The 27,723-nt window shown below is 51.5% G+C and overlaps 1 protein-coding gene across 4 annotated transcripts; it reads left to right on the plus strand.

The window, feature by feature from the left end:
- Nucleotides 1-27,286, plus strand: Mfn2 (mitofusin 2). 4 transcript variants are annotated; one of them, XM_070037393.1, is made up of 19 exons: nucleotides 3-92; nucleotides 515-583; nucleotides 4,663-4,841; nucleotides 7,218-7,353; nucleotides 12,170-12,332; nucleotides 13,099-13,223; nucleotides 14,553-14,661; nucleotides 14,795-14,902; nucleotides 15,701-15,854; nucleotides 16,068-16,135; nucleotides 16,251-16,372; nucleotides 18,670-18,796; nucleotides 19,171-19,275; nucleotides 19,497-19,599; nucleotides 19,992-20,212; nucleotides 20,959-21,114; nucleotides 22,206-22,402; nucleotides 23,083-23,217; nucleotides 25,519-27,286. In XM_070037393.1, the coding sequence occupies exons 3-19, from the start codon at nucleotides 4,667-4,669 to the stop codon at nucleotides 25,586-25,588; spliced, it is 2,274 nt and encodes a 757-aa protein (XP_069893494.1). In that variant the 5' UTR covers nucleotides 3-92; nucleotides 515-583; nucleotides 4,663-4,666; the 3' UTR covers nucleotides 25,589-27,286. The 4 variants fall into 4 exon arrangements, with proteins under 4 accessions (XP_069893495.1, XP_069893494.1, XP_069893493.1 ...); XM_070037392.1 differs by having other exon boundaries at nucleotides 4-92; nucleotides 498-583; XM_070037394.1 differs by lacking the exon at nucleotides 515-583 and having other exon boundaries at nucleotides 1-92.
- Nucleotides 27,287-27,723: the final 437 nt, after the last annotated feature.

Here is a 27,723-nt window from a genome sequence, read left to right on the forward strand (position 1 = left end):
AGCACAAGAGGAGAAATCAACTTCTTTCCATCTTTTTGACTACAGCTATGTCTACGATGCCCACCCTGTGAAGGTGTCTCACCATCCAAAAAGTAAGTGTTCCCTGGACCTGGGTTGAATAAAAGGGCCATGCTCTTGCCTCTATTCTTGGGTGGCAAGCCTCTTGGAGGGGTCCTCATGAGGTCCTCGTTGCTGAGAGCTGGTGCCTCCAACCTGTGTAAAAAAAGAAAAAGAAAAAGAAAACTACTGTATCTCCTCGCTACTCCCACAGGCTTTCAGTAGTGACTGAAAGCCTGTTTATGGATAGACAGTTGAGAACGTAGCCAGCATCTCCTGGGCTTCCTGAGAAATTAGTCTGTCTTTCTCCCTTGTCTGTTTCTTGCCTGCACTGGCTCTCCTCCCCCTTCTCTGCCCAGCAGAGGTTGGCTCCTTATCACAGCTCTTCAAAGAGTGCCCTGCCCCTTTACCCTGTATACTCTTTTGTTTCAATTTCTCAGCATCTCCTCTGTTCCAGTTGTGCCAGCAGACGATCCGTGGATCCATTTTATTTTCCCTGCTAGGAGTTGGCTGTGCATAAAACTGGGTAAGGAGGTAATGTGGATTCCGGGACTGAGCTTGGGATCCAAACACACCTGGCGGTAGATTGTGCTACTGCTCTTCCTGTACCCTACATACTTAATACTCCTCAACTAATAAATAGCCTAGGTCAATGTAAAACTTCTGATCAACTGGAGTAGTACTAGCAGCTTCTGTTCTGTTTGTTTCCAGGCTTAGGCTAATATTTGTTGGTTAATGTAAAGCTTCTGATCAACTGGAGTAGTACTAGCAGCTTCTGTTCTGTTTGTTTCCAGGCTTAGGTTAATAGTTGTTGGCACAGAATAGATGAACTTTTCCCAAATAGGATCCTCAGAATTTTAAAGCCTGTTATATAGAAGATGAGTGTCTTTCTTGAATAAGTTTGTTTAATGCTGATCAAATATGGTTACACTTTTTAAACTGGTTACTCTGTTTTTAAACCTTTCTTCCCAAGCATTTACTATGTTCCTATGTGCCCATGGAGAGGTTTGGTGATGTTTTGTGTATTACATTGCTTTTGTAGTGTGGAACATTGGGTGCAACTAGAGTTCCATGGGCCACACTTTGGGAAATGCTCTGAAGCCAGGGTCTCCAGAACACTTGGAGGTTGTCATAGTGTCAATTAGTGCATAACTGATACTGGAACTGAGTGGTCTGGTTCAGCTGTGGTTAGGGAACAGGTCCCAAGTGCTTGTGGTCAGTCTCTTGCTGGCCTGGAGCCTATTAGGGCTCCCAGAGCAGGCACGAGAGCCCAGCTGCCTCTCACCACCCCTGGAGAGGGAGAGCCAGCAGGCAAAGCCTCAAGATAGTGGGGCCCTGTTGTGGCTTTTATAGGTGTATTTCACAGCTATGGACCTTTTGTGCGTTTGTATATAGCCAGTTTGTTCTTTGGAGGGATTACATGTTAACTCTTGACTCATTGAGCTGCAGATAACTTAGCAGAAAACAGGTTTTTTGTTTTTTTTTTTTAAGTGAGTTTGTGTGTTCAGGGCTGGCAGGTGTGAGATGGCTCCCCCTAGAGGGTTTGCACTTACCCCAGAGCTCTGACAATGACTGGCTCTCTGGAGGCTCAGGGTCTCTGCAGGGACATGGGGTGTGATTTATTAAAAAAAAGTAAGGTTGTGTGTGTCCTATGTGGAGTGGGTGACACTTGAGCTCCTTTGAGTAAGAATGTACCAAGTGGGTGAAAAAGAGATAGGGTTCCAGGTAGAAAGCAGGATTCAATGCAGAACCTCAGCTTGGGAATTAGGCAGGCCGGAAGAATCTGACAACTTGGAGGTGTCGCTGGCAGCTTTCGTGTGGTATAGCACGTGGCGGGTAGTGTGAGAGCAGAGTGGATCCTGGATGGGCTGAATGCCCAGCAGGCCTGTAACCTGTAACCCTGTAACCTGTAACCAAGCTTTCAGTAGCGTGCATGCCCTTGACTCCCACACTTAGGAACGCTGATGCTTCTGTGTTTGTATCCTTGGAGCTTGAAGGCAATGAACAGAACTTAGGAGCACTTGCTTTGAAAAGCCCGGCTGCTCTCAGGGAACTTTTTCCTGCAAGCAAGTCACTTGTGGGTCTGGGCACTGCCGATCTCCATGGCAGGGGGATGGGGAGTGGTGAGTTTGTGTCTTTGCTTCCCTGAAGGCTGGTGTTGGTGGGGGAAACATCCTGTGATCTTGCTGGTGGGGTTTATTATTGTTGTTGCTTTAAACCATGTAAAGCTACCTTTGAGCTCTTACTGTGTGCTCAGAATGTTGCTTTCTGCTTGTACACATGAAGAAACCAAGGTTTTGAGGTGAAATCACCTGCTTAAGTTCATGCAGCCCACGAAGAGTACAATCCTGACTTGCACTCAGCCCTGCCTAATTCTCAGGTCTTTGATGTGCTGTCCGTCCCATACCCCTTTGCTTTTCCCCAAAACCCCTGATCTCAGTGACTCTGAGAGGAGCTGGAGAATCATTTTATTCCTGGTGCCTTTGCTCAGGGCCCCACTGGCTTTCTTGGTTAAGTCATTTCTCATGGTTGTGATGTTAACTGGAGGAGAAACAGAAATGGGGACTCTAGCTGCGCCAGAAAGCATGGAGTTGAGCACGCTCACTGTGGCATCCCCTTGTAGAGTTATCTGTCTGCCTACCTTGGGTGGTTGATTCTTAACAGTCAGTTCTGGCATTCAGTTGGTGTGCTTTTTCTAGATGCTCTTTCTTTCTGTGTCTCAAGGCCTTGTTCTACAACCTTTGGCATCCTTTGGAAGTTTCTCCTGTGCTTGCTCATGAACAACACTTTCTTGTTGGGGCATAGGCCAGTGGCACTGTGATGAGGGTGATTAGGGAGAGAGAGGACCTGTCACATAAAGCTGCACATGTGCCTCAGGTCCAGGGAGGAGCCTTTTTCCTTTCCCTTCCTAGAGTCTGCAGAAATGCTGGGGAGGTAGTGCTATCTGTGATTGGAACTCTGGGAAGGACCAGGCAAGGCTCTATTTTGGGGAGTAGGCGTTCCCAGCCATACCCTCTCTGGTATGTCTGCCCTTGTTTCTTTGACCAAAGGCCTGTAGAATCTTGGAATCAAGTCAATGATAAAAGACAGCAAGAAGCTGGGTGCTGGTGGCTTATTCCTATAATACTAGCTATTCAGGGGACTGAGATCTGAGGATGTTGGTTCAAAATCAGCCTGTGCAGGAAAGTCTGCATGACTCTTGTTTTTTTTTTTTTTTGGGGGGGGGGTCTGGTCGTGGGGCCTGAACTCGGGGCCTGGGCGCTGTCCCTCAGCCCTTTAACTCAAGGCTAGCTCTGTACCACTTGAGCCACAACGCCACTTCCGGCTTTTTTTCTTTTTATGTGGTGCTGAGGAATCGAACCCAGGGCCTCATGCATGCAAGGCAAGCGCTCTATCACTGAGCCACCTTCCCAGCCCCCACATGACTCTTATCTCCAATGAAATACCAAAAAGCTGAAAGTGGAGTTGTGGCTCCACTTGAACACAAAATTTCAGGGACAGAATCTAAGCCCCAAGATTGGCAAAAAAAAGGGGGGGGGGCCAAGAGACACATAAATAAGAAACAATAAACAAAGTGTTAGTAGGGCTTATTACAAAATGGCAGCTATGAGCCAGGCACCAGTAGCTCAAGCCTGTAATCCTAGCTACTCAGGAGGGTGAGATCTGAGGATCACAGTTCAAAGCCAGCCTGGGCAGAAATGTTCATGAAACTCTTATTTCCATTTAACCACCAGAAAACCAGAAGTGGCACTGTGGCACAAGTGGTAGAACATTCACCTTGAGCTGAAGAGCTCAGGGACAGGGCCTAGGCCCAGAGTTCAAGTCCCATAATCGACCCCCCCCCAAAAAAAAAAAAAAAAAGGCTACTATGGGCTGGATGCTGGTAGTCTATAATCCTAGTTAATCAGGAGGCTGAATGAAATTTGAGGATAGTGATTTAAAGTCAGCATAGGCAGACAAATCTGAGAGACTCTTAACCTCCAATTGACCAGTAAAAAGTCAGAAGTGGAGCTCTGGCTCAAGTGGTAGAGTGCCAGCCTTGCATGAAAAAGGCCAAGTGAGAGTGGGAGGCACTGAGTTCAAGCCTCACCCCCTCACAAATGGTTGCTATGTTGTTTTCCTTTAGTTTCTACAGTGCACATAGCTCTGCTAAAAAAGACCAATACTAACCCTGTTTGGAATTAGGGTCACTGGGTTCCCAGGCAGCAGTGACCAGGAAGATGCCACTGGGTGGTGTCACTTTGTTTTCACTGTTTGCTGCTGCTTCTCACATGGATGGTGAATGGGAGAGGTCAGGGCTTCTCTATATGTTACTTGCAATTCCTGCTCGTCCCTTTGTGAGGTGCTGGGCACTACTGAACAGTCAAGGAATTGCCAACACTAGCGCTGAACTCAGGGCTGCTCCAGACTCCTGTGTGGCCACAAGTGTGACAGGAAGAGCGTCCTGGGACACACTGGGTCTTACCTGAGTGAGTCTTGGAGGGCCCTGTGTTCTTGGTGGAGCCAGAGCCAGTCCTGGTTCTTCCTCGCACCACTGCTGTACCCCTAGAAAAGCCCCATGCAAAGCAGGAGATCCTGTGGGCCTCACATGGTCTCCCCTTGCAGCGCGATGTCCCTGCTCTTCTCCCGGTGCAACTCCATCGTCACGGTCAAGAAGGACAAGAGACACATGGCTGAGGTGAACGCGTCCCCACTCAAGCACTTTGTCACTGCCAAGAAGAAGATCAATGGCATCTTTGAGCAGCTGGGAGCCTACATCCAGGAGAGTGCCACCTTCCTCGAAGGTGAGCTGGCCACCTGCCAGGCTAGGTCCCCTTTGAGCCTTTGGGGAGCTCATGCTTGGGCAGCTTGTCACGCTTAGCATTGCTCTGTGCTTGGAATCCTGTGAACTGGGCTCCAGAAGATTGGGCCAGGAGGACAGAAGTACAGTTTAAGAATTAAGATTTCCAGGGCTGGGAAGGTGGCTTAGTGGTAGAGTGCTTGCCTCTCATGCATGATGCCCTGGGTTCCATTCCTCAGCACCACATAAGCAGAAAAAGGCTGAAAGTGGCTCTGCGACTCAAATGGTAGAATGCTAGCCTTGAACTGAAGAGCTGAGGGACAGTGACCCAGGCCCCGAGTTCAGGCCCCATGACTGACAAAAAAAAAAAAAGAAGAAGAAGATTTCCATGTATTTTCTTTACTTTAATCATGAGAGGCATGTGAATCCTGTTTCTATCTGGAAGGCAAGCAGATCCACATTTGAGAGCTGAAACCTTGGGAGTGAACAAGCTGGCTGTATCCAGGTGCCTCCTCCTCCATGCCTGTGTTGTCTCCTTAGCTGCCTTAATTCCAAGTACTTCGAGTGTTGGTTATCCCAGGCAGGCAGGGCGCCCTCTCTGCTATTTTTAGATTGTTGACAGAACTACAAATAGGAAGCCCATGTCCCTGTGCCTTTCCTACTCGTTACTAATTTGAGCCCAGTCTGTCATCCCTGCCCTATCAGCAATGAGCGCCTGTTTTCCGCCAGAGCCTCTTGATTTCTCATTGCCTTACATGGCCAGCTGCTGCATGAGGCTCCTTGGAAGAATGAGAGGGGCCCAGTTTCAGTCACCAGTCGGTGTCCTGCCCTCTGTATGGGGCTTGATTTAATAGAACATATCCCCTAAGTATCTGTTTACTTTTAGTGGTATATGGTTTGAGGTTGAATGAGCATTAGCTGTGCTCTGCGTGGCCCTGTGCCAGGCTTAGGTATGCAGCGCGGGCCAGCTAGGCTTCCAGCCTCCCAGAGCCCAGCCCAACCTCTGTGAGGGCCTGAGTTACTCCCTCAGATGGCACTGTGGACAAAAAGGCATGCGTCATCATTTCCCTCTAGGACATTCTGAGGTCCTTGCTGATTGGTCACAGGGAGGAAAAGGGCAGAGCCATCCTGAGCTGCGTTTGCAGTTGCTCCAAGGAGGGGAAGAGAGGAAAGGTCATCCTTCCCACCTGGGCAGAAAGTGAGAGTGGGTCACCTGCTGGTTCTTGCTCTCTGTGCGGTCACATGCCTGGCTTCTGGCCTCCTCCCAGGGGCATTGCGAAGGCTGGGCCCATGTGCCCGCTTGTGTATGGAAGAAGTGTTGTCAGGCTGGGCACTGGATTGGCCACTTCCTTTCATGTCACTAGCTCCAGGGGAAGCTCACTGGCTTCTCCCTCATGCTCCCTCACATGCTCCGCACGCCTGAAGAATGTTCTCAAGGCTGGGACCTGCCAGCCTGGTGTTTGGGAGTGTTCTCAGATGAAGCCTTGCTAATGGAAATGCTCAGAGGGGCAGGCTAGGACCTTGCCTGGGGCTTGCTCCTGTAAGGGTTCCCTAGCTGTCTCCCTGTGAGGGCACTGGGGAAGACAGGGCAGTGAGCCACACGCCCATTCACGGAGCTGCACTTTCCTGGGTGCAGAGATGGCTCGTTCAGCCCTTGTGGAGTGGACGGTGCACACTGTGCTGTGGGTGCACCGACAAGGCGGGCCTACCTTCCACAGGTGGGGTGGAGTCAGGGAGGGTGTCTGGGCTCCAGGGCCCTGAGGCCAAGTGGGAATGAGCACAGCTCCTTCAGGGTCAAGGCCCAGAGGGGGAGGAGGCTGGCAGGTTTGGGGTGAGAGTGTGAGGAGTGAGGCCGGGTGAGGAGGAAAGTGGTTGGGAGAGGCTAGCAGGGCCCAGTCAGGAAGGACATGGTGAAGTGACACAGAACGTTTAGGAGCTCAGACTCCACAGCAAGGGTGCCTGGTTCAAATCCTGCCTCTGCCAGTGACAGACTGTACCATGAACATAACAAGACCATGTTTGACACGAGAGTGGGGTGCTCAGTAAAGGGGCAGCTCACGCTCCCCTGCTCAGACTCGTTGCTGGGCCTTTGAGTTCTGTGGATGAGGAAAACAAGACCTGCAGACACTCACTTTCCTGGCGTCACAGAGCTAGGAGGTGGTCACTGCCATCGTGGGATTCCAGTCAGGCTATTCCCCAGCCCTGTCCATAGCTGGCCACAACATGGCCACAGTTGATAGCAGAGCTCAGCAGTGACAGCAGGAGCCACAGAGGTGGACTTGGGATTCAGGTGAGCGAGGTTGCCACTCTGACCTCTCCAGGCTTGTGATTGTGGAACTGCTGTGACGTCCTGGTGACCCATTTTGATCCCTGCCTCCAGATACCTACAGGAATGCAGAACTGGATCCGGTGACCACAGAGGAGCAGGTGCTGGACGTCAAAGGCTACCTGTCCAAAGTGAGGGGCATCAGTGAGGTGCTGGCCCGGCGGCACATGAAAGTGGCTTTCTTTGGTCGGTGAGTCCTTGAAGAGTCCTTCTTCCTGGCTGGAAGGGTGGGAACAGCACAGGGGAAGGAGGCCCTCTGTGTGGCAGGGACGGCCCTTGTACATGGTTGGTGAGAATACAAGTTAATCCCGCCATTATGGAAATCAGGATGATGCAGCCTTCCAAGGCTGAACTGCCACATGATCCAGCTGAACCACTCCTGGGCATTTATCCGAAGGAATCAGTCAGAATACAGTAGAAGCACCCACACACTTATATTTATTATATCCCTTTTCACAGTAGCCAAAATATGAAAACCAACTGTGACCCATCAATAGATGAATGTATATAGAGAAGGTGGTTGTGTGTGTGTGTATGCATAATGGAATATTATTCAGCCATAAAGAATAAAATGCTTAGCCAGGTGCCAGTGGCTCACTCCTGTAATCCTAGCCACTCAGGAGGTTGACATCTGAGGATCACGGTTCAAAGCCAGCCCGGGCAGAAAAGTCCGTGAGACTCTGATCCCCAATAAACCACTAGAAAACCACAAGTGGCCCTGTGGCTCAAGTGGTAGAGCGCTTGCCTTGAGCTGACAAGTGCAGGGACAGCACCCAAGCCCAGAGTTCAAGCCCCACGACCGACAAAAAAAAAAAAAAAAAAGAATAAAATGGTGTGTTTAGCAAGAAGATGTATCATCATGTTAGGAGAAATAAGCCAGCCATGCATTGGTGGCTCATACCTGTAGCTAATTGGGAGGCTGAGACAGCAGAAAAGTCCTAAAAAAAATACTGGGCTCCAGGCATGGTTTATGTGGTAACTATTAGCTGTTAGCCAGAACTGATGGAAACTATGAAGCCCTGAATTCAAACCTGGTACCAACATGTGAGAGTGAGAGAAAGAAAGAGGGAGAGGGAGAGAGAAAGTGAGTGAGATAAGCCAGACTCAGAAAGACAATTGCATGCTTTATTTTACATATGGAATCTAATTAACAGAAACAAAAAAAACGGGGCTGGGAAGGTGGCTCAGTGGTAGAGTGCTTTCCTTGAATGCATGAGGCCCTGGGTTCGATTCCTCAGCACCACATAAGCAGAAAAAGCCAGAAGTGGTGCTGTGGCTCAAGTGGTAGAGAGCTAACCTTGAGCTGAAGTGCTGAGGGACAGTGCCCAGGCCCAGAGTTCAAGCCCCATGACCAAACAAAAAATAAATGTAGCTTACTGGTAGAGTGTTTACCTAGCATGCATAAAGCCCTGGGTTTAATTCCTCAGTACCACATAAACAGAAAAAGCCAGAAGTAGCGCTCTGGCTCAAATGGTAGAGTGCTAGCCTTGAGAAAAGAAGCTCAGGGACAGTGCCCAGGCCCTGAGTTCAAGCCCCAGGACTGGCCAAAAAAAAGAGAGAGAAGTGTAGTTTTCATACTGGAAAGAGGCAGAAGTAGGACCATGAGACAGAAGATCATGAGTTCCAAGCCAACATGACTACTCAGTGAAATGCTGTTTCAAAACAAAAAGAAAGACATAGTAGCTCCTTGAGAGGCTGAGATTTGAGGATTCCAGTTCAGAGCCAGCCCCAACAGACATCCACTAGAGTCTTATCTCCAGTTGGCCACCAAAAAGCTGGAACTGGAGATGTGGCTCAAATGGTAGAGCACTAGCTTTGAGTGAAAAAGGTAAGCAAGAGTGTGAGGCCCTGGGTTTAATTTCCAGTGGCAGCATATGTGGGTGCGTACACACACATACAACATAAAGTAGAAGGGGAACTATTTGGGAAAAGAAAGGCAGGAGTGGAAGGACAGAGAGGTCAGGGAAGGGTAACAGGGTGGTGACTATGATCAAAGCCCATTTTCTTCATATATAAATGATAGTGAAACCCAGTATTTTGTATCATTAGTATACAATAAAAAGGAAAAAAGAGTTTTGACTCGTGTAGATTCCTCGTATAAGTAGAATCATGCAGTATTTAGTTGTCTTTGTGTAAGTGGCTCACAGTTCACCATGTGGTAGGTAGCATGTATCAGAATTTCCTTCCTTTGGGAGCTTGGCTCCAAACCAGCTGCTGTTCATCTGCCATCCATAGACACCTGGCCATAAAGAATAGTGCTGGTGTAAATGTGCATCCATGCCCCTCTGGCACCCACGTCCGCTCCCTTGGCTCTGTGCACCCATGGAGTTGCTAGGCTCATCTGGGAACTCTGTCCTACTTTGTTAACCCTGCATGGTTTTGCACGGCAGCTGCTGCACTGACCGTCCATACCAGCGGTGTTCAGGTTTCCGTTTCTCCACATCCTTGCCAGGACTGGAGGTTTTCTGTTTATTTTAGTTTAGTGCTGTTACTGGCTCCTGCTTGAACCCAAGGCTCCTTGTTCTTGCTTGGCTTTTTCACTTATGGCTGGTGTTCTCCCAGCCTAGCCACACCTCTAGTCAGGTTTACTTGCTGGTTAATTGGAGATATTCTTACGGATTTGTCTGCCCAGACTGGCTTTGAGCCTTAGTCCTCAGATGACAGCCTTCTGAGTTTTCCTGTGTTTTGATGGTGGCCATGCTACTGCTATGAAGTGACATTCCACTTGGGATTTTTAAAATTTTAATTATTTATTTTTGGTCAGTTGTGGGGCTTGAACTCAGGGCCTGGGCACTATTCCCAAGCTGCTTTGTGCTCAAGGCTAGCTCTCCGCCACTTGAGCTATAGCACCACTTCTAGTTTTTGAGTGGTTAATTGGAGATAAGAGTCTCACAGGAGGGCTGGGAAGGTGGCTCAGTGGTAGAGCGCTTGCCTTGCATGCATGAGGCCCTGGGTTCTTCTTCAGCACCACATAAGCAGAAAAAGCCAGAAGTGGCACTGTGGCTCAAGTGGTAGAGGGCTAACCTTGAACTTAAGAGCTGAGGGACAGTGCCCCGGCCCAGAGTTCAGGCACACAACCGACAAAAAAAAAAAAAAAAAAAAGTCTCACAGGAACATTTCTGTCCAATCTGGCTTTGAACTGTGATCCTCAGATCTCAGCCTCCTGAGTAGCTAGGATTATTGGGATGAGTCACTGGCTTCTGGCTTATTTTTTTAAATTGTTATTATAAAGGTGATGTATAGAGGGTTACAGTTATATAAATCAGGTAATGAGTACACTTCTTTTTTTTTTTTTTTTTTTGTCGGTCGTGGGGCTTGAACTCTGGGCCTGGGCGCTGTCCCTCAGCTCTTCAGCTCAAGGCGAGCGCTCTACCACTTGAGCTACAGCGCCACTTCCGGTTTTCTGGTGGTTTATTGGAGATAGGAGTCTCACGGTCTCTCCTGCCCGGGCTGGCTTTGAACCGTGATCCTCAGATTTCAGCCTCCTGAGTAGCTAGGATTACAGGCGTGAGCCACCAGCGCCCGGCATGAGTACATTTCTTTTAAGACAATGTCACCCCTTCCCTTGCTTGTCCAGGTTTTTCTCTCCTGTCCCCACTCACAAGTTGTGTTTTTTTTTTTTTTTTTTTTGGTCATGGGGCTTGAACTCAAGGCTTGGGTGCTATCCCTGAGCTCTTTTGCTTAAGGCTAGCAATCTACCACTTTTAGCCATAGTGCCACTTCCAGTTTTCTAGTAGTTAGTTGGACTTTCTTTCCCAGGATGGCTTTGAACTGCAATCCTCAGATCTCAGCCTCCCAAGTAGCTGGATTTATTTAAGGATTATAGGCGTGAGCCACCAGTGTCTGGCCCCACTCAGTTGTATAGTTCATTTTCAACATAATTGTCTAGTGAGTACCACTGCTGCATTTCCACTTGGGTTTTAGAGATGGGCTTTTACTGTGTTGTGAAGGCTAATCTTTTCTACTTCCTGTTCCTCAGCTCTTCAGCTCAAGGCAAGCGCTCTGCCACTTGAGCCTCAGCGCCACTTCCGGTTTTCTGGTGATTAATTGGAGATAAGACTCATGAACTTTCCTGCCCTGGCTGGCTTTGAACTGCGATACTCAGATCTCAGCCTCCTTAGTACCTTAGTAGCTAGGATTTCATGCGTGAGCAAGCCACCAGCACCCAGCCTGTAGGCTAATCTTCAATTCCAGGTTCAGGAAGATTCACTCAGCTTCTGAGTACTGGGACCATAGCTAGCAGGAGCTGAACCGCATTGCATTTCTGGGTTCTTCATGACCATGTAATGCAGAGAATTTTCTAGGGCCTGGTCCTTCAGTGTCACACGGCATCTTGTGTTCCAGCTGCCTGGATTATTTGCATGGCTCTTTTCCTTCAGTCCAGATGCTGCTCTGGGCCCCGGTCCTCTCCCATCTCAGGGTAGTTTCCATGATCCTCAGATCCTGTCAGGAAGGAAGCCCTGCCCCACATCCTGAAAGCAGATCTCTTCACAGAGGCAGCCCGGGGACAGGGTCCAGGGAGGTCCTGGGCTCAAGGAGGGGCGGGTTCTAGGGTGGTTGAAGCTCAAGGAGGGGTGGTGTTCCAGGGGGTTCCAGAGAGGTCCATGGATTAGGGAGGGGTGGGGGGGTCCAGTGAGGTCCAGAGAGGTCCAGGGTTCAGGGCAGGGTGTGGCCAGGGAGGTCCATGGCTAAGGGAAAGTGGGGGGGGGGTGGTCAGGGAGAGGTGGGGGGTCCAGGGAGGTTTGGAGAGGAGTGGGCTGTACTTGGAGGAAGCAGTCTCCGTGCAAGCTATTGCGGGCTGGTTCAAGGGCAGCTGCCGGGCTGGGCTGATGCTGCACTGCACGAGCCCCTGGCAAGCAGTCTGAGGAACATTTGCCTGAGCATCTTTATAAACAGGAGCCCTCCTCTTTGTGCTGTCCAGGCACTGTTGGCCTTGTGGAGAATGGCGATGTGGCCCGTGCGTCATGAAAGCCCACATGGCAGCTGACCGCTCTTCTTCCTCCTAGGACGAGCAATGGGAAGAGCACAGTGATCAACGCCATGCTCTGGGACAAAGTGCTGCCCTCTGGGATAGGTCACACCACCAACTGCTTCCTGCGGGTGGGGGGCACAGATGGTCACGATGCCTTCCTCCTCACAGAGGGCTCAGAGGAGAAGAAGAGTGTCAAGGTGGGTGCCAAGGACCTCGAGTCCGGGCTAGGAGCAAACAGCATACCCACCTAGTAGGGGCAACAGCACCTCCCTTCCTTTCCCTAGCTCCCCCTGCTCTGTGGAGGATGTGAGGGCATGAAGAGGGTCAGAGAAGTGGAGCGTGAGAACACGGGCCATGTTGCCTGTTGAGGCTAAGCAGGCCTGGTTGACTGGGCACTGCATAGGAAGGTGGATGCACACCCATCTTCCTTGGGACGCTGCCAGGAGATAGCTTCTGCATTCACTCTGGAATTCTGCTGTACCAGCTAAGACTGACACAGTTGTTTTTTTAAGAGGCAGCTCATTCAGTCAGGTCCCATTTGGGCCCAGGTGCTCATTTCTTCTTCTTTTTTTTTTTTGTTGGTTGTGGGACTTGAACTCTGGGTCTGAGTGCTGTCCCTGCGCTCTTCAGTTCAAGGCGAGCACTCTACCACTTGAGCCACAGTGCCACTTCTGGTTTTCTGGTGGTTAATTGGAGATAAGGCTCTCACAGACTTTCCTACCCAGGCTGGCTTTGAACCTTGATCCTCAGATCTCAGCCTCCTGAATAGCTAGGATTAAAACATTACAGAGCCACCAACGCCCAGCTTGAAGTGGGTTCTTCTCAACAGCTCCCAGCTCTTAACTGTGTGTGAAATAAAAAGAGTAGCCAGTTGGGCAGTCACCACAGAGTAGCCAGCTGGAGCCGTGCTGTGTCTGGTTGGTGGCTATTCCTCAGCCTGGTCTCTCTGTCCTCCACCATCAGACTGTGAACCAGCTGGCCCATGCCCTGCACCAGGACGAGCAGCTGCACGCTGGCAGCCTTGTAAGCGTGATGTGGCCCAACTCCAAGTGCCCGCTTCTGAAAGACGATCTGGTGCTGATGGACAGGTGAGAGGGGAGGAGCCTTCCTTGGAAGGCTCCCTGGGTACCGTGTACCAGGCTTCAGACCCCTGGTCCCTGCCTTTGTTTCTGCTTGCTTATTGCTACCTTTCAAATGATTCAACCAAATCCTCCTACTTCTTGATTTTTTTTTTTTTTTTTGGTCCAGTCGTGGGGCCTGAACTCTGGGCCTGGGCGCTGTCCCTCAGCTCTTCAGCTCAAGGCTAGCGCTCTACCACTTGAGCCACAGTGCCACTTCCGGCTTTTTTCTTTTTGCTTATGTGGTGCTGAGGAATCGAACCCAGGGCCTCATGCATGCAAGGCAAGTGCTCTACCACTGAGCCACCTTCCCAGCCCCCTACTTTCTTCATACTTTCTTCAAGTATCTTCATACTTGCCAGTATTGGTGACCTGCCGCTGTCCCTGGATGGGCTAGGAGGGGGTCAGAGCCAGAAGGGCTCCTAGTCCTAGCCCAGAGCCATCCTAGGTGTTATGTGTTGTTTGAGGGCACATGGTAGTGGATGCCATGGTTGGTGTGTGTGCGCGCATGTGTGTGTGTGCGTGTGTGTGTGTGTGTGTGTGTGTCTGTGTGTTACTATGGATCAGATCAAGCCGCATGCTTGAAGGCAAATACTCTACCACTTGACACATTCTTTCAAGCCTTTGTGTTTGTATTCTTCTCCACCCACCCCCCAGTACCAGGGTTTGGACTCAGGGTCTTGCCCTTGCTCTGCTTTAGCTCGCCTGCTTATCTAGTGTTCTAACACCTGAGCCATGCCTCCAACCCAGCTTTCTGCTGGTTATTTTGGACTTGGAGTCTTGTAGACTTTACTGCTTGGACTGGCTTTGAACTATAGTCCTCCAGATCTCAGTCTCCTATGTAGCTGTGATTACAGGCATGCCTTACCATGCCTGGCTGTTATTCTTGGAGGAATACCCTGCTTTATGGACACTTTATGACCATATCAAGAAATATATTACAGTAGGATTTTTTTTAGGTTTTTTACTATAAGTTTTATTTAAGAATTTTTAATTCTTCACAATGATTCTTTTCATGGTCCCGGTGCTGGAAATACAGTAGGATTTATATCAGTGATTCCTCACATAAAATTACAACCTGGAAGTTGTTACATTTTTGTAAAAGTGATCGATGCATTTGCAAGCAATCTGGAGGGATATGAGGCGGGAAGTAAAAATGTCTCAATACAGGCTAGGCAGGCCTGTGTCCTTCCCTCAGCCTTCTCATCCGGCTACCCTACAGGCCCTAGGGCTGTCTGCTGCAAGAATACGAGGGCTGGTCTCTAGATGATGGTGTTGGTTTACCCCTGCCTCCTTTAGCCCTGGGATTGATGTCACCACTGAGCTGGACAGCTGGATTGACAAGTTTTGCCTGGATGCTGATGTGTTCGTGCTGGTGGCCAACTCAGAGTCCACGCTCATGCAGACGGTAACTCATTACTTACCTCCCCCGGACTTGGCAGGCCTCGGCTGGGCAGTGGCTGAAGGGGCCTTGGCTGGGCAGAGGCTGGCGGGCCTAGGCTGGCAGGGCCTCTCTTCACCAAGGTCTGGTCACTCTCTAGGAGAAGCAGTTCTTCCACAAGGTGAGCGAGCGCCTCTCCCGCCCCAACATCTTCATCCTCAACAACCGCTGGGACGCATCTGCCTCGGAGCCCGAGTACATGGAGGAGGTGGGTTCCTTGTTCAGCATCAGATCTGGTGGCTTCTGTGAACTGGTGTCGTGGCTAGACTCTGTCTCTGCTGTGTCCTTCCCTTCACTCCCTCACTGTGCTTCCTTCAACCCCTTTTCCTGCCTTCCCCTCTCCCACCCAGCCTGAAGAGTGTCCCCAGGCTGTGTCTTTGTTTGGGGCTGGTACTCATTTTGGTTCATAAAAATTGATTATGTAAGCCGGGCACTGGGCACTGGTGGCTCAGGCCTGTAATCGTAGTTACTCAGAGGCTGAGATCTGAGGATCATGGTTCCAAGCCAGCCCAGGCAGGAAAGTCTATGAGACTCTTATTGCCAATTAGCTACCAGAAAACTGGAAATGGCACTGTGGCTCAAGTGGTAGGGTGCTCACTTTGAGCTGAAGAGCTCAGGGAGAATGCCCAGGCCCACAGTTCAAGCCCCACAACTGACAGAAAAGAAAAAGCCAGGCACAGTAGCTTGGGTGAATCGTGATTGGAAGCCCATCCCAGGCAAAAAGTTTGCAAGACTCCATCTCAACCAATAAAAAGCTGCATGCATGTGTGCACACACGTTATTCCAGCTGCAGTGGGAAGCATAAATAGGAAGATTACAGTCCAGAAGACCCTGTATCTCAAAAATAAAGTCAGGAGGGTTTGAGGGGCATGGCTCAAGTAGTAGAGTGCCTGCTTAGTAAGCTCAAACCACAGTAATGCAAAAAAAAAAAAAAGAGGGTGGGGTGCTATGGGCTTCAACATGAGACCCCTGACCACTCGAGTCACACTGTCTGCTTGGGCTCCAGGTGCGGCGGCAGCACATGGAGCGCTGCACCAGCTTCCTGGTGGATGAGCTGGGCGTGGTTGATCGAGCCCAGGCCGGGGACCGAATCTTCTTTGTGTCTGCCAAGGAAGTTCTCAATGCCAGGATCCAGAAAGCTCAGGGCATGCCAGAAGGAGGTAAACACAGAGCAGAGGTCCTCCTCTTCCCTGAGGTTCCAGATGCTGGGTCTCAGCCGAGTCAGGTGGTGGAAATTGCCCAGGGATGGAATGATATGAGCTGGACATGTGAGGCCCCTTCTGTTTGGCCAGTACCTGCTGGCTGTGTCTCTGATACTTCATTTTCCTCTCCTGCCAAGCTATTTCCTAGCTAATTCCATGCCATCCTCCTAGGGGGCGCTCTCGCTGAAGGCTTTCAAGTGAGGATGTTTGAGTTTCAGAATTTTGAGAGGAGATTTGAGGTAAGTCTGATTCTGGTGTATCTCGCTGTCCAGGTCCTGGCAGTGAAAGCCAGAGGCTGACCCATGGTCCAGGTCCTGATGACCTTTTCCTCCTCTTCACTCCTGTGCTTTCCAGGAATGCATCTCCCAGTCTGCAGTGAAGACCAAGTTTGAGCAGCACACGGTCCGGGCCAAGCAGATTGCAGAGGCCGTTCGCTTCATCATGGACTCTTTACACATCGCAGCTCAGGAGCAGCGGTAAGAGCCTGCATGCTGGGAGATGGCAGTGTGCCACCCTGCCTGTGCAGCCAGGATCTGCCTGCGCTCACACCTCAGACCATGCCAAAGCCGTGTAGACAACCTGGTGAGGAGAGGCACCCCTGGGTGCCTGAGCACCCCACTGGCTGGGGCAGAGCAGTGCCCGTGCTAGAGATCTCAGTCCTCACTCTGTGGATATTGCAGCTATGTTCAGCACCTTTCCACGTTTGTTTGTTTTTTTGTCAGTCATGGGGCTTGAACTCTGGGCCTCGGCGCTGTCCCTGCGCTCTTCAGCTCAAGGTAAGTGCTCTACCACTTGAGCCACAGCGTCACTTCCAGTTTTCTGAGTGGTTTATTGGAGATAAGAGTCTCACAGACTTGGGGCTGGGAAGGTGGCTCAGTGGTAGAGCGCTTGCCTTGCATGCCTGAAGCCTTGGGTTCAATTCCTCAGCACCACATAAACAAAAAGAAAAAAGCCAGAAGTGGCACTGTGGCTCAAGTGGTAGAGCGCTAGACTTGAGCTGAAGAGCTGAGGGACAGTGCCCAGGCCCAGTTCAGGTCCCATGACCGCACCCCCCCCCCAAAAAAAAAAAAAAGGTCTCACTGACTTTCCTGCCCTGGCTGGCTTTGAACCGAGATTCTCAGATCTCAGCCTCCTGAGTAGCTAGGATTACAGCCACCGGCACCCGGCTCCTTTCCATGTTTTTATAATTCATTTATTTTTTATTTTTGTCAATAGTGGGGCTTGAACTCTGGGCCTGGGCGCTGTCCCTCAGCTCTTCAGCTCTAGGCTAGTGCTCTACCACTTGAGCCACAGTGCCATTTCTGTGTTTTGGTGGTTTACTGGAGATAAGAGTCTTGTAGACTTTCCTGCCTGGGCTGGCTTTGAACCATGATCTTCAAATCTCAGCCTCCTGAGTAGCTAGGATTATAGGCATGAGCCACTGGAACTCGGCTATATATTTTTTTTTTTTTGTCGGTCGTGGGGCTTGAACTCTGGGCCTGGGCGCTGTCCCTCAGCTCTTCAGCTCAAAGCGAGCGCTCTACCACTTGAGCTACAGCGCCACTTCCGGTTTTCTGGTGGTTTTATTGGAGATAGGAGTCTCACGGTCTCTCCTGCCCGGGCTGGCTTTGAACCGCGATCCTCAGATCTCAGTCTCCTGAGTAGCTAGGATTACAGGCGTGAGCCACCAGTGCCCGGCACTCGGCTATATTTTTATTTTTGAGATATGCTCTAACTGGGGTTGGGAAGGTGGCTCAGCAGTAGAGTGCTTGCCGTGCATGCAAGAGGCCCTGGGTTCGATTCCTTAGCACCACATAAGCAAAAAAAAAAAAAAAAGCCGGAAGTGGCACTGTGGCTCAAGTGGTAAGAGCGCTAGCCTTGAGCTGAAGAGCTGAGGGACAGCACCCAAGCCCAGAGTTCAGGCCACATGCCCGGACCCCCTCCCCCAGAAAAAGAAAAAGATATGCTCTAACTGTTTAATCCAGGTGAGCCTGGAACTCTCAGTCCTCCTGCCTGAGCCTTCTGAGTGCTGGCATTACAGGCTTACACAGCCTCACAGCACATTTGTAAGGCTTCTTTTTAATGTCACTACTGGGGCTTGAATTCAAGGCCAGGATGCTTCCCTTAGCTTTGCTGCTCAAGGCTGGTGTTCTATCACTTCAGCCACAGCTCCACTTCTGGCTTTTTGGGAGATGAGTCTCATGAACTTTTCTGCCCAAACTGGCTTTGAACTTCGGTCCTCAGATGTCAACTTTCCAAGTAACTAGGATTGCAGGTGTGAGCCTCTGATGCTCAGCTTCCTAAGAAGGTCTTTATACCCTGCTTTTCCCGTGTGTTGCAAAACCCACACAGTGGACACATGTAGGTCGCTTTGTGCCCCTCTGTAAGTCTTTCTAGGGCTGGTTCCGAGATGTGCAGCTGCCCGCCTTAGAGGAGGTGCACTTTTGGTTTGACTCCGCTTGACTTTGTTGGTCTTGGGAGCAGCTATCCCTTGCATTGCCCGGCATGGCCTGTCAGCTCCCACTGCCACAGTTTCTGGTTCCCAGGTGTTAGGTAGACAGTAGAGCCCTTCCATTAAAAGATGGAGCATTCTTTCTCCCATATTAGTTGGAAGAACTTGTTCTTTTTCTTCTCTCTCATCACCTTGTCTCCCTCCTAGAAGGGAAAGGGGTATCTAGGGTACATATGTGGAGCCTACTCCCAGCAGGAACATGGTGGGCTAAGGGGGGTCTCCAGAGACCCTGCCTGCTCATCAGGGACCACAGGTCTTCTGACCAGTATTCTTGACTCTCAGGGTTTACTGCCTGGAAATGCGTGAAGAACGGCAAGAGCGGCTGAGGTTTATCGACAAGCAGCTGGAACTCTTGGCTCAGGACTATAAACTTCGAATTAAGCAGATAACAGAGGAAGTGGAAAGGCAGGTGAGGAATGAGGAGGCACTGTGGGGACATTTGGGCACAGAGTTGAGTCCAAGATGCTGGAAAATATGTCAAATAAGACCTCCTTGTGATAGGAGCCTTCAGAGCTTTCCGGAGGGAAGTGGCGGCCTTGTTTCAAGAATACAGAGCTTCTTCTTGGCTTCCCATACTGGGACAAGGACCTGGGCAAGGGCCTGTCCTTTGGGCCTCTGCCGTGGGTCAGCTAAACATTGTTCAGATCCTTCCACCTCAAAAGCTTTGGTCCCCTAGGTGAGCAGAAGAGACTGCTGCACGCAGCGAAGGAGACACTTAGCCTCTCATGCTGCAGGATGGAGCCATGCCTTCCTAATATCTAATGGTGCTTCCCTTGGCTGCAGGTGTCCACAGCGATGGCCGAGGAGATCAGGCGCCTCTCTGTGCTGGTGGACGAGTACCAAATGGATTTTCACCCTTCTCCCGTGGTTCTCAAGGTTTACAAGAATGTGAGTCAGCCCTTGAAATTCTTCATTATTGGGCAGAGTCACATTCAGACAACCGTTTAGCCTTGGCCAGCCTTTGTCAGGGCCCCTAGTAGTGGAGGTAGATGCCTGGGTCCCCTTAGTGGGTCTGGCTGACCATCCCCTTACCCTCTCATCCTGTGACTCACAGAAGGAACTCCTAAGAGAGTGCTGCTACTCTTCTTAACCTCTTTCTGCTGCTGCAGGAACTGCACCGCCACATAGAGGAGGGACTGGGCCGAAACATGTCTGACCGCTGCTCCACAGCCATCACCAGCTCCCTGCAGACCATGCAGCAGGACATGATAGGTCAGTGCATGGGAGAGCTGGGGACTTGGGCCTCTGGGGCTGCCTGGGGTCAGGTGACTCAGCACCTGCAGGTTCTGGGTGTGTGGGGAACTCATTCCATACATAAGTGGAGAATCCGTCACGGGCTGTGGTCTCACCCTGCTCCTGCCGTGCACAGGAGGCCCCAGTGTTGGCAGGTTGGCGCCTCGGGTTGCACAGTTCTTGGGAGAGCTGGCCGGCCTGACACAGTGAGGCTGTGCCATGGCCCCACTCGTGGTGTGGCTTCCGGGCAGAGCTGTTCATAATCTCTGGCAGCAGCTGGCATGGCCATTGTTGCTAAGGCATGGCAGTGGTATGGCCCAGGCTCCAGGCCCCAGGTTGATGTGCTCCCTCCCCATTTGTGTCCCTGACAGATGGCTTGAAGCCCCTCCTTCCTGTGTCTGTGCGGAATCAGATAGACATGCTGGTCCCTCGCCAGTGCTTCTCCCTCAGCTACGACCTGAATTGTGACAAGCTGTGTGCTGACTTTCAGGAGGACATCGAGTTCCACTTCTCTCTGGGATGGACCATGTTGGTGAATAGGTTCCTAGGCCCCAAGAACAGCCGTCGGGCCTTGATGGGCTACAATGACCAGGCAAGCGTCATTCCTCACCCTGAGGTATCGAGGGAGGTCAGGCTGTTCCCTGACTGCAGACATGCGCTCAGCTGTATTACGGGAGTCCCCAGGGCAGACCTTGGTGGCCGCCTGGGCCCTGCGTGGCAGGCCACAGTCACACCAGTGCCATAGCTCAGCCCAGACTTACCCTAATTACAAATGTGAGCTGAGTTGTTTTTCTAATTTTAAAGTAACTGAGTATTAAAAGTAAGTAGGTATGGCTTAGGTTGGTAGTGTTTGCCTGATATATGTGATGCCCGGGGTTCAATCCTCAGTACCACATTTTTTTTAAAAGATTTTAAAACATTTCTCTCAGCCAGTTGGGTTTCTGCTCATGTGAAGCTCATTCACTTTTTTTTTTTTTTTTGGTGCTGGTCCTAAGACTTGAACTCGGGACCTGAGTACTGTCCCTGAAGTTTTGTGCTCAAGGCTGGAACTCTACTTCTTGTGCCATAACTCCACTTCCAGCTTCTATGGTGGTTAGTTGGAGAAAAGATTCTCATAGACTTTCCTGCGTGGACTGGCTTTAAACAGCAATCCTCAGATCTCAGCCTCCTGAGTAGTTAGGATTATAGTCAGTGCTTGGCTCATTCTCCATTTTTGCCTATGGAAAATCGAGGAGCCACTCTGTCCCTGTGCTTGCTCCCCTGGCCTCGTGGCTCACTGCGGGCTCATTTGAACAGGAAATGCTACATCCTTCTCACCTTTTGCCGCCTCTCTCCTAGGTTCAACGTCCTGTACCCCTGACACCTGCCAACCCCAGCATGCCCCCATTGCCACAGGGCTCGCTCACTCAGGAGGAACTCATGGTCTCCATGGTTACTGGCTTGGCCTCTCTCACATCCAGGACCTCCATGGGCATCCTGGTGGTTGGAGGAGTGGTGAGTGAAGTCCAGTTCAGGAATGGGCGGCACAGTGCTGGAGGTGGCCCCACACCACTCAACATTCCCCAGTGAGCAGAGAGGTTTCTGGGGGCCCCCAGATCTCTGACAGGCATGGACTGGACCATAAGGAACCTTTGACAGCACGGCTCCTATTTCCCGGATGAGGAACATCTGCAGTGGCTCATTAGGGACACACATGGGGACTTGGCAAAGAAACATCTCCATTTGTAGCAAGAGCTTAAGAGGAAAAGAGGCTATGCTGAGCCTTGAGCCCTCTCCCCACCTTTCACCCCAAGGCCTTGGTAGCAGGCTGCCCTCCAGTTCACTGCGGGTCTCCCCATGTCCTGACTGAAGACCAAGCAGCCAGAATCCCTTAGACCTGAGCTTTTCGTGATGATATGGGCAAATTCTCCTGTGCATGTCAATGGGTAGAGTGGTGGCGGAGGGTGACTGTCCTGCGTACATCTCCCCCCTGCAGGGCCTCCCCACCCCCGGAGGCAGCAGGTGCCACATGGTTCCATTTAGCAGACGTGATAACAGCCATGAGCTGAGAGACGGACACTTGATGCTTACGGAGCCCTTCACAGCATCTTGTCCACCCCCACAACCCTGCCATGCCTCTTTTGTGAACAAGAAAACTGGTCGCCTGAGGTCACAGCTGGTGCCCAGCTCTGCACCCTGTGCCCAGCCAGCTCCTGAGGCAGGATGCAGAGTTCTGCTGGTGTTTGTCATCCAAGTGGGGTGCCGCTGCAGAACATGCCAGCATGGCGTGTCAAGCATGCCTGCAACCCCAGGTTCTATTCTCAGCACCATAAGACAAAGCAAACCTAGGTCACAGGTTTGGTCTTAACCCACACTTGGCATAAGTCATGTCTTGTGTCTGACACCCAGGTTCCCTCGTTTCCAACTGGAGATAGTCCCTGCCCCTTGGCCTCCCTGGAGCCAAAGGAGATAGGAAGAAAAGAGCTCTTAGTGGAACCTTAAGGCTCCTTGGTTGGGGTTTTGGGCATTCTGGTAGTGACAGGCCCAAGAGGACAGGGATGGGTGACAGAGGGCCTCTGCTCCCAGCTGACCTTGCGTCTCTGCAGGTGTGGAAGGCAGTGGGCTGGCGGCTCATTGCCCTCTCCTTTGGGCTTTATGGCCTCCTCTATGTCTATGAGCGTCTGACCTGGACCACCAAGGCCAAGGAGAGGGCCTTCAAGCGCCAGTTCGTCGAGTATGCCAGCGAGAAGCTGCAGCTCATTATCAGCTACACCGGCTCCAACTGCAGCCACCAAGTCCAGCAGTGAGTGACCCTGGTCCCCAGGGAGGGTGCTTCTCTGGGTGGGGTTACCTGAGTCCCTTTCAGCCTGACGTGAGAACTGCTGTGTCCAGGGCATTCTGGGTCCTGGGCCTTTGTCTGTGTAGTGTCAGCTTTGAAGCTGGGGATGGGAGTGGGGTCTCAGCCCACCTAGTATCCTGGGGCTGGGCCCAGGTAAGTCCCAGTTCCCCAAGCGGGAGGCACAGGAAGAGGAGGGACATGCCCAGTAGTTTTTTTAAAGGCCCTTAAGGGGCTCTGGGCTGTGGATGCAGCAGTGAAATCTTAGATTAAAGCCTCCTCATGGTACCCCTATTTTGCCTGATCGGTGCTCGCATCCTGTTGCATGGCAAACCCTCCACCAGCCACTTCAACCTACCTTTTCATTTATCTCTCCAGCTGTTTGGGCTAGTTGCTGTCTCTTGGGGTCGGTCTCCTTTTTCAGGATAGAACACAGCTGAGATTTGGAGAGTAATGCCTTGTCTCTTCCCCTCATGCCCAGGTGGGCTGGGGTGGGGTCAGAGTTCCTCATTGTGGCCCCAGAGTAGGACTAGGCAGGGCAGAGCCGCTGCTGGGATGTGGCAGGCCCTGCTCTGGGAGAATTGGCATGGAAGGAGGCCTGCCTAAAAAGTTGCACACCCAGCTGATGCCCTCTCTGTCTCCCACAGGGAACTGTCTGGGACGTTTGCACATCTGTGCCAGCAAGTGGACGTCACTCGGGAAAACCTGGAGCAGGAGATTGCTGCCATGAACAAGAAAATCGAGGTTCTTGATTCACTTCAGAGCAAGGCAAAATTGCTCAGGTGAGGCTGGCTCAGTGGGCGTGAGGCAGCAGCCCCCAGGGTGCAGCCAGGCGCTCTGGGGCTCACCTGCCATCTTGTGTCTTGAAAGTAGACACCTGTGTCTCCGGCAGGGATTTAGCTTATTTGTGTCAGATGATCGTCAGGCACTGCTGGGGGACAGGCAGTGCTAGCACTGGAAGCTCAGCACGACACAGCTCCATGGCCCTCGTGGACTTGCAGTTAGGGGCGAGGTAGGCCCAGACCACGCAGCCTTAGCATTTTACCTGTGCTGTCTCACTCAGTCTGCACCAGCCCTGAGGGGCAGGAGAATGAGCCATGGGACATGGCACAGAGGGTATGGAGTGCACAGCAAGCTCTGGTCTATGTGTTGTTCTCACACTGCTGGACCCCCTGCCCAAATCTTGTCCAATTTCTCTCTGAGCCCAGAAAGCACTATGTCCACCCACGGGGACAGGATTGGAGCCAAGCCTCTGGATACACAGAGCTTCCACTAGCACTTTGCCGGGAAGAGTGTCAGTGGGGTTGGAGGGGTAGACTTGGCTTCTGGGCCAGCACTTACTCAGCTGCAGTGTCTCATTGTCCTTACCTGTGAGGTAGGAGTACGATTTCATGACCACCATAGCTGCACGTGTGTGGATGAGCTCTGGTAAGTCCTCCACCTGTCCAGCCCATGGAAACATTGGCACCTGGGCATTCATACTTCTTGTCCTGCTTCTGATGTCAGGGGCCTGAGGGGCCAGAGCCGAAGGGGTTCAGCCACAGCCCCAATCAGATTTGTAGACTTTCCCTCCCTGGGTGGGTGGACATCCCCCTACCTCCCTAGGAAGGCCTTTTCCCAGGATGCTGTTCACTGGGGCAGCCGCTGTGCAGCTGCTTGGCCTTGGCAGGGGCTGTGAACTGGAACCCCAGGCCTGAGCTTGTCATGCAGGAAAGGCTGGCTTCCTGTGACTCAGAGACTTGTCCCTGGACTTCAGGAAAGGAGACATGGCTCTTTCTTTTCCTCATTTGTAAAAGGGGATAAAGAGGGTCACTGGATGCTGGATGCTGGTGGTTCAGACCAGTAATCCTGGCTACTCAAGAGGCTGAAGTCTGAGGATCTCAGAGAAGTCTTTAAGACTCTTACCTCCAATTAACCAGACACCCCCTCCCCCCCCAAAAAAGGTAGTGGGGAGGTGTGGCTCAAGTGGTAGAGGCCTGGCCTTAGGTGAAAAAGCCAAGGCTGCTAGGTGCTGAGGGTTCTTGCCTGTAATCCTAGCTGTTCAGGAGACTGAAATCTTAGGATTGCAGATCAGAGCCAACACTAGCAGGAAAAGTCCATGAGATTCTTCTCTCCAGTTAACCACTAAAAAGCTGAAAGTGGGGCTGGGAAGGTGGCTCAGTGGTAGAGTGCTTGCCTTGCATGCCTGAGGCCCTGGGTTCGATTCCTCAGCACCACATAAACAGAAAAAGCCGGAAGTGGCGCTATGACTCAAGTGGTAGATGCTAGCCTTGAGCTGAAGAGCTGAGGGACAGTGCCCAGGCCCAGAGTTCAGGCCCTACAACTAACCAAAAAAAAACACAAAAACTCAGGGACAGCACCCATGCCCTCAACGAAGCCCTAGGATGGGCAAAAGAAAAAAAAAAAAAAGCCAGAGCAAGGAGAACCTTACTTCAAACTCTAGCACTGGCTCCAATAATACCCCCCTCAAAAAAACAAAACAAGCTGGGCGCTGGTGGCTCACGCCTGTAATCCTAGCTACTCAGGAGACTGAGATCTGAGGATCGAGGTTCAAAGCCAGCCCGGGCAGGAAAGACCATGAGACTCCTATCTCCAATAAACCACCAGAAAACTGGAAGTGGCGCTGTAGCTCAAGTGGTAGAGCACTCGCCTTGAGCTGAAGAGCTGAGGGACAGCGCCCAGGCCTAGAGTTCAAGCCCCACGACCAACAAAAAAAAAAAAAACAAAAAACCCTGAGCACTCTAATCCTAGCTGCTCAAGAGGCTGAGACTAAGGATGATGGTTCAAAGCCAGGCCGGGCAGGAAAGTCCTTGAGACTCTCTATCTCCAATAAATTACCAAAAACACTGGAAGTGAAGTTGTGGCTCAACTAGTGCAGTGTTAGCCTTGAGCAAAAGAAGCTCAGAGACAGAACCCAGGCCCTGAATTCAAGCCCAGGACCAGTCAGAAAAGAAGGGGGAGGGGAGCTGGTAACTAGCAGATCAAGTGAGGGTATCTGTAGTGTCCTTAGAGGGGCATGTGGGGGACAGTGCTGGTGTGACCTGGCCTGGACTGTCTGGTACAAAGTAACCGTGTCTTTGCAGGAATAAAGCTGGCTGGTTGGACAGCGAACTCAACATGTTCACACACCAGTACCTACAGCCCAGCAGATAGTGGGCAGCGGGGGGCGGGGCCGCCCACCCTCAGAGCTTACGGCCCCCAGGGCATGGGCCTCAGTCCCCGGCCATCACTGGAGAGGAAGAAAGCACCCACTGTCTCTTGCCATTTTGAGCCCTTCACCAGTTATCCCGGCCCCTGGCCTGCTATTGCAGGAAGAAACTCTGTCTCCCACCCCAAAGGAAATATATATCAACACGCGGAGAGCATGGTACCAAGGAGTTGTGGCAAGGCCCTTCTCTGCTTTCATTGAAGATAAGGGATCTCAGATACCAGCTCTGCCCTTCATGGTATCAGGCAGACACCCCACCTTCTCCACCCATACATACCTGCCCTCCTTATACCCCAGGGCACCGTACTACGATGGAGTGACAGGATTTTCTTCCCAGAAGCATCTAACCTAGTTCCAGGAAGGCCTGGGCTCACCGGGGCTCACCTGGCAGGACTGTGGCTTGTGTTGTGTGGCCTGCAGCTTCAGCACTCTGTCCTGCTGTGGACAGAGTTAATGGTTTGGTAGCCAGGCTTCTCGTGGAGCCCCGAGGCAGCCCTGTGCATGAGGGGTGGGATGCCTCACAGCCAGCAAGAGTAGTGGGAGGAGCTCAGGAGAGGGGGTGTGGTTGGTGGGTGTGGTTGGGAGAAGGTGGTGCTGTCAGAGCTGGGGGAGGGGGTCACCGTGAGGAGGAAGGCCTTGCCGTCTCCCTCCCTCTTGTTTCAGTCCTTGGCCTGCATAGTTCTGGGTTATTACTGGTGAGGACTGCTTTGGGTCAAGCGGCAAAAGTATGTAGTAGAAGGGACGGTGAAAGATGGAGACTTGGCATCAGGCTGGGGCAGGGGTCCCTGCCCAGCACAGCTGGAGAATGTGGTTGGTACAGAATAGGGTCTCCACCTGACTTGCTCTGAGGGGATCATGGGCCTGAGAGCCCCCACCCCACCAGCTAGATTGCGTCCCCACCTTACCTCAAGCTACTCTTGGCCACCAGTTCTCTGGACCGTTCCCTGTGCTGGTGACTGCAGTGATCATACAGCCTGAGGAACCCAGCTTCCATCCTCCCGCTCACCTGCCTTTCAGCTTCGCCAGTTCCCAGAGCTTCTCCTGATATATCAGGCCTCATGTTGACATTGAGAAATGTTCCCTGCTGTTGAGTTTTGGGATTGCCACTGGTCCGAGTGGGAAAGTTCTGGTCGTCACCAGTGTTCATGTCCCAGAAAGATGAGCTTTTGGAGAAAAGGTCAGAGCAGAGAGAGTGCTGAGACCAGAGCCCCAGGGCGGGGCCGTCCCAAGTGTGGGAGGTGGGGGGTGGTCCAGCGAAGGGCGTGTCCTGGAGCATGGCAGAATCAGTGTCACACAATCCCAAAGAATTCATGTTCTTTTTAAAAAACAAAATGATTTAGAATAAAAATGGATTTGTTTTCAGTGTAGCCCCTTGGGAATGAGTGAACTTTTGAGCTTCTTATACAATAAGAGACATTAAATTTGTACCACCAAGGGAGAGACCGTTTCTGAGAGAAGTGTGTGGCTCAGGGCACTTTGATTTCTGGCTGCTGACCTTGCTGTTTTCATGTTCACTTCCTGGAGCGCAAGACATGTTTGACGTGAGTTTCCCTTTGACATATGTAAGGTGATCTATGTGTCTGAATTACTCCTGTACCATTGCTGATAATATTGGAAAGAAATAAAACCCAGTTGGAACCCTGTGTGAGCCCACTGGCAGCTCACTGTCCAGCCTGAGAACCAGTGCCCACCTGACCTCCAGGGGCCAGGGCACCCAGAGGGAGCCCTTCAGATCCTCTCTGTCCCAGTTTACCTTCTGAGAATTTGCCGTGACATACCTCCCTCTCACCCCTTTTCTTTTGAAGGGTCTTGGGGAGTGGGTTCCCTGCCCTTCCTCACCTCTCCCTTTTGAGGCCCCAACCCCTGCCTGTCCAGTCCCCCAGCCCAGCCTCCTCCTCGATTCCCAGACGACAGCAGATAAAGGCTGCATGTTATACGCCACTCCTGTCTCCTAAGTCTTCCTCGACCTGGCCTTACCCCACTTCTACCACATCACCCCAGGCTGACCCCTACCCTCCTCTGCCCTTTGTGACATTTCTGGGCAGCAGCCCAGGGTGGCCTTAGTACCTAGAGCTCAGGT

The sequence above is a fragment of the Dipodomys merriami genome, unplaced genomic scaffold (genome assembly GCF_024711535.1).
Source record: "Dipodomys merriami isolate MVZ:Mamm:240054 unplaced genomic scaffold, mDipMer1.0.p SCAF_28, whole genome shotgun sequence".
NCBI classification, from domain to species: domain Eukaryota; kingdom Metazoa; phylum Chordata; class Mammalia; order Rodentia; family Heteromyidae; genus Dipodomys; species Dipodomys merriami.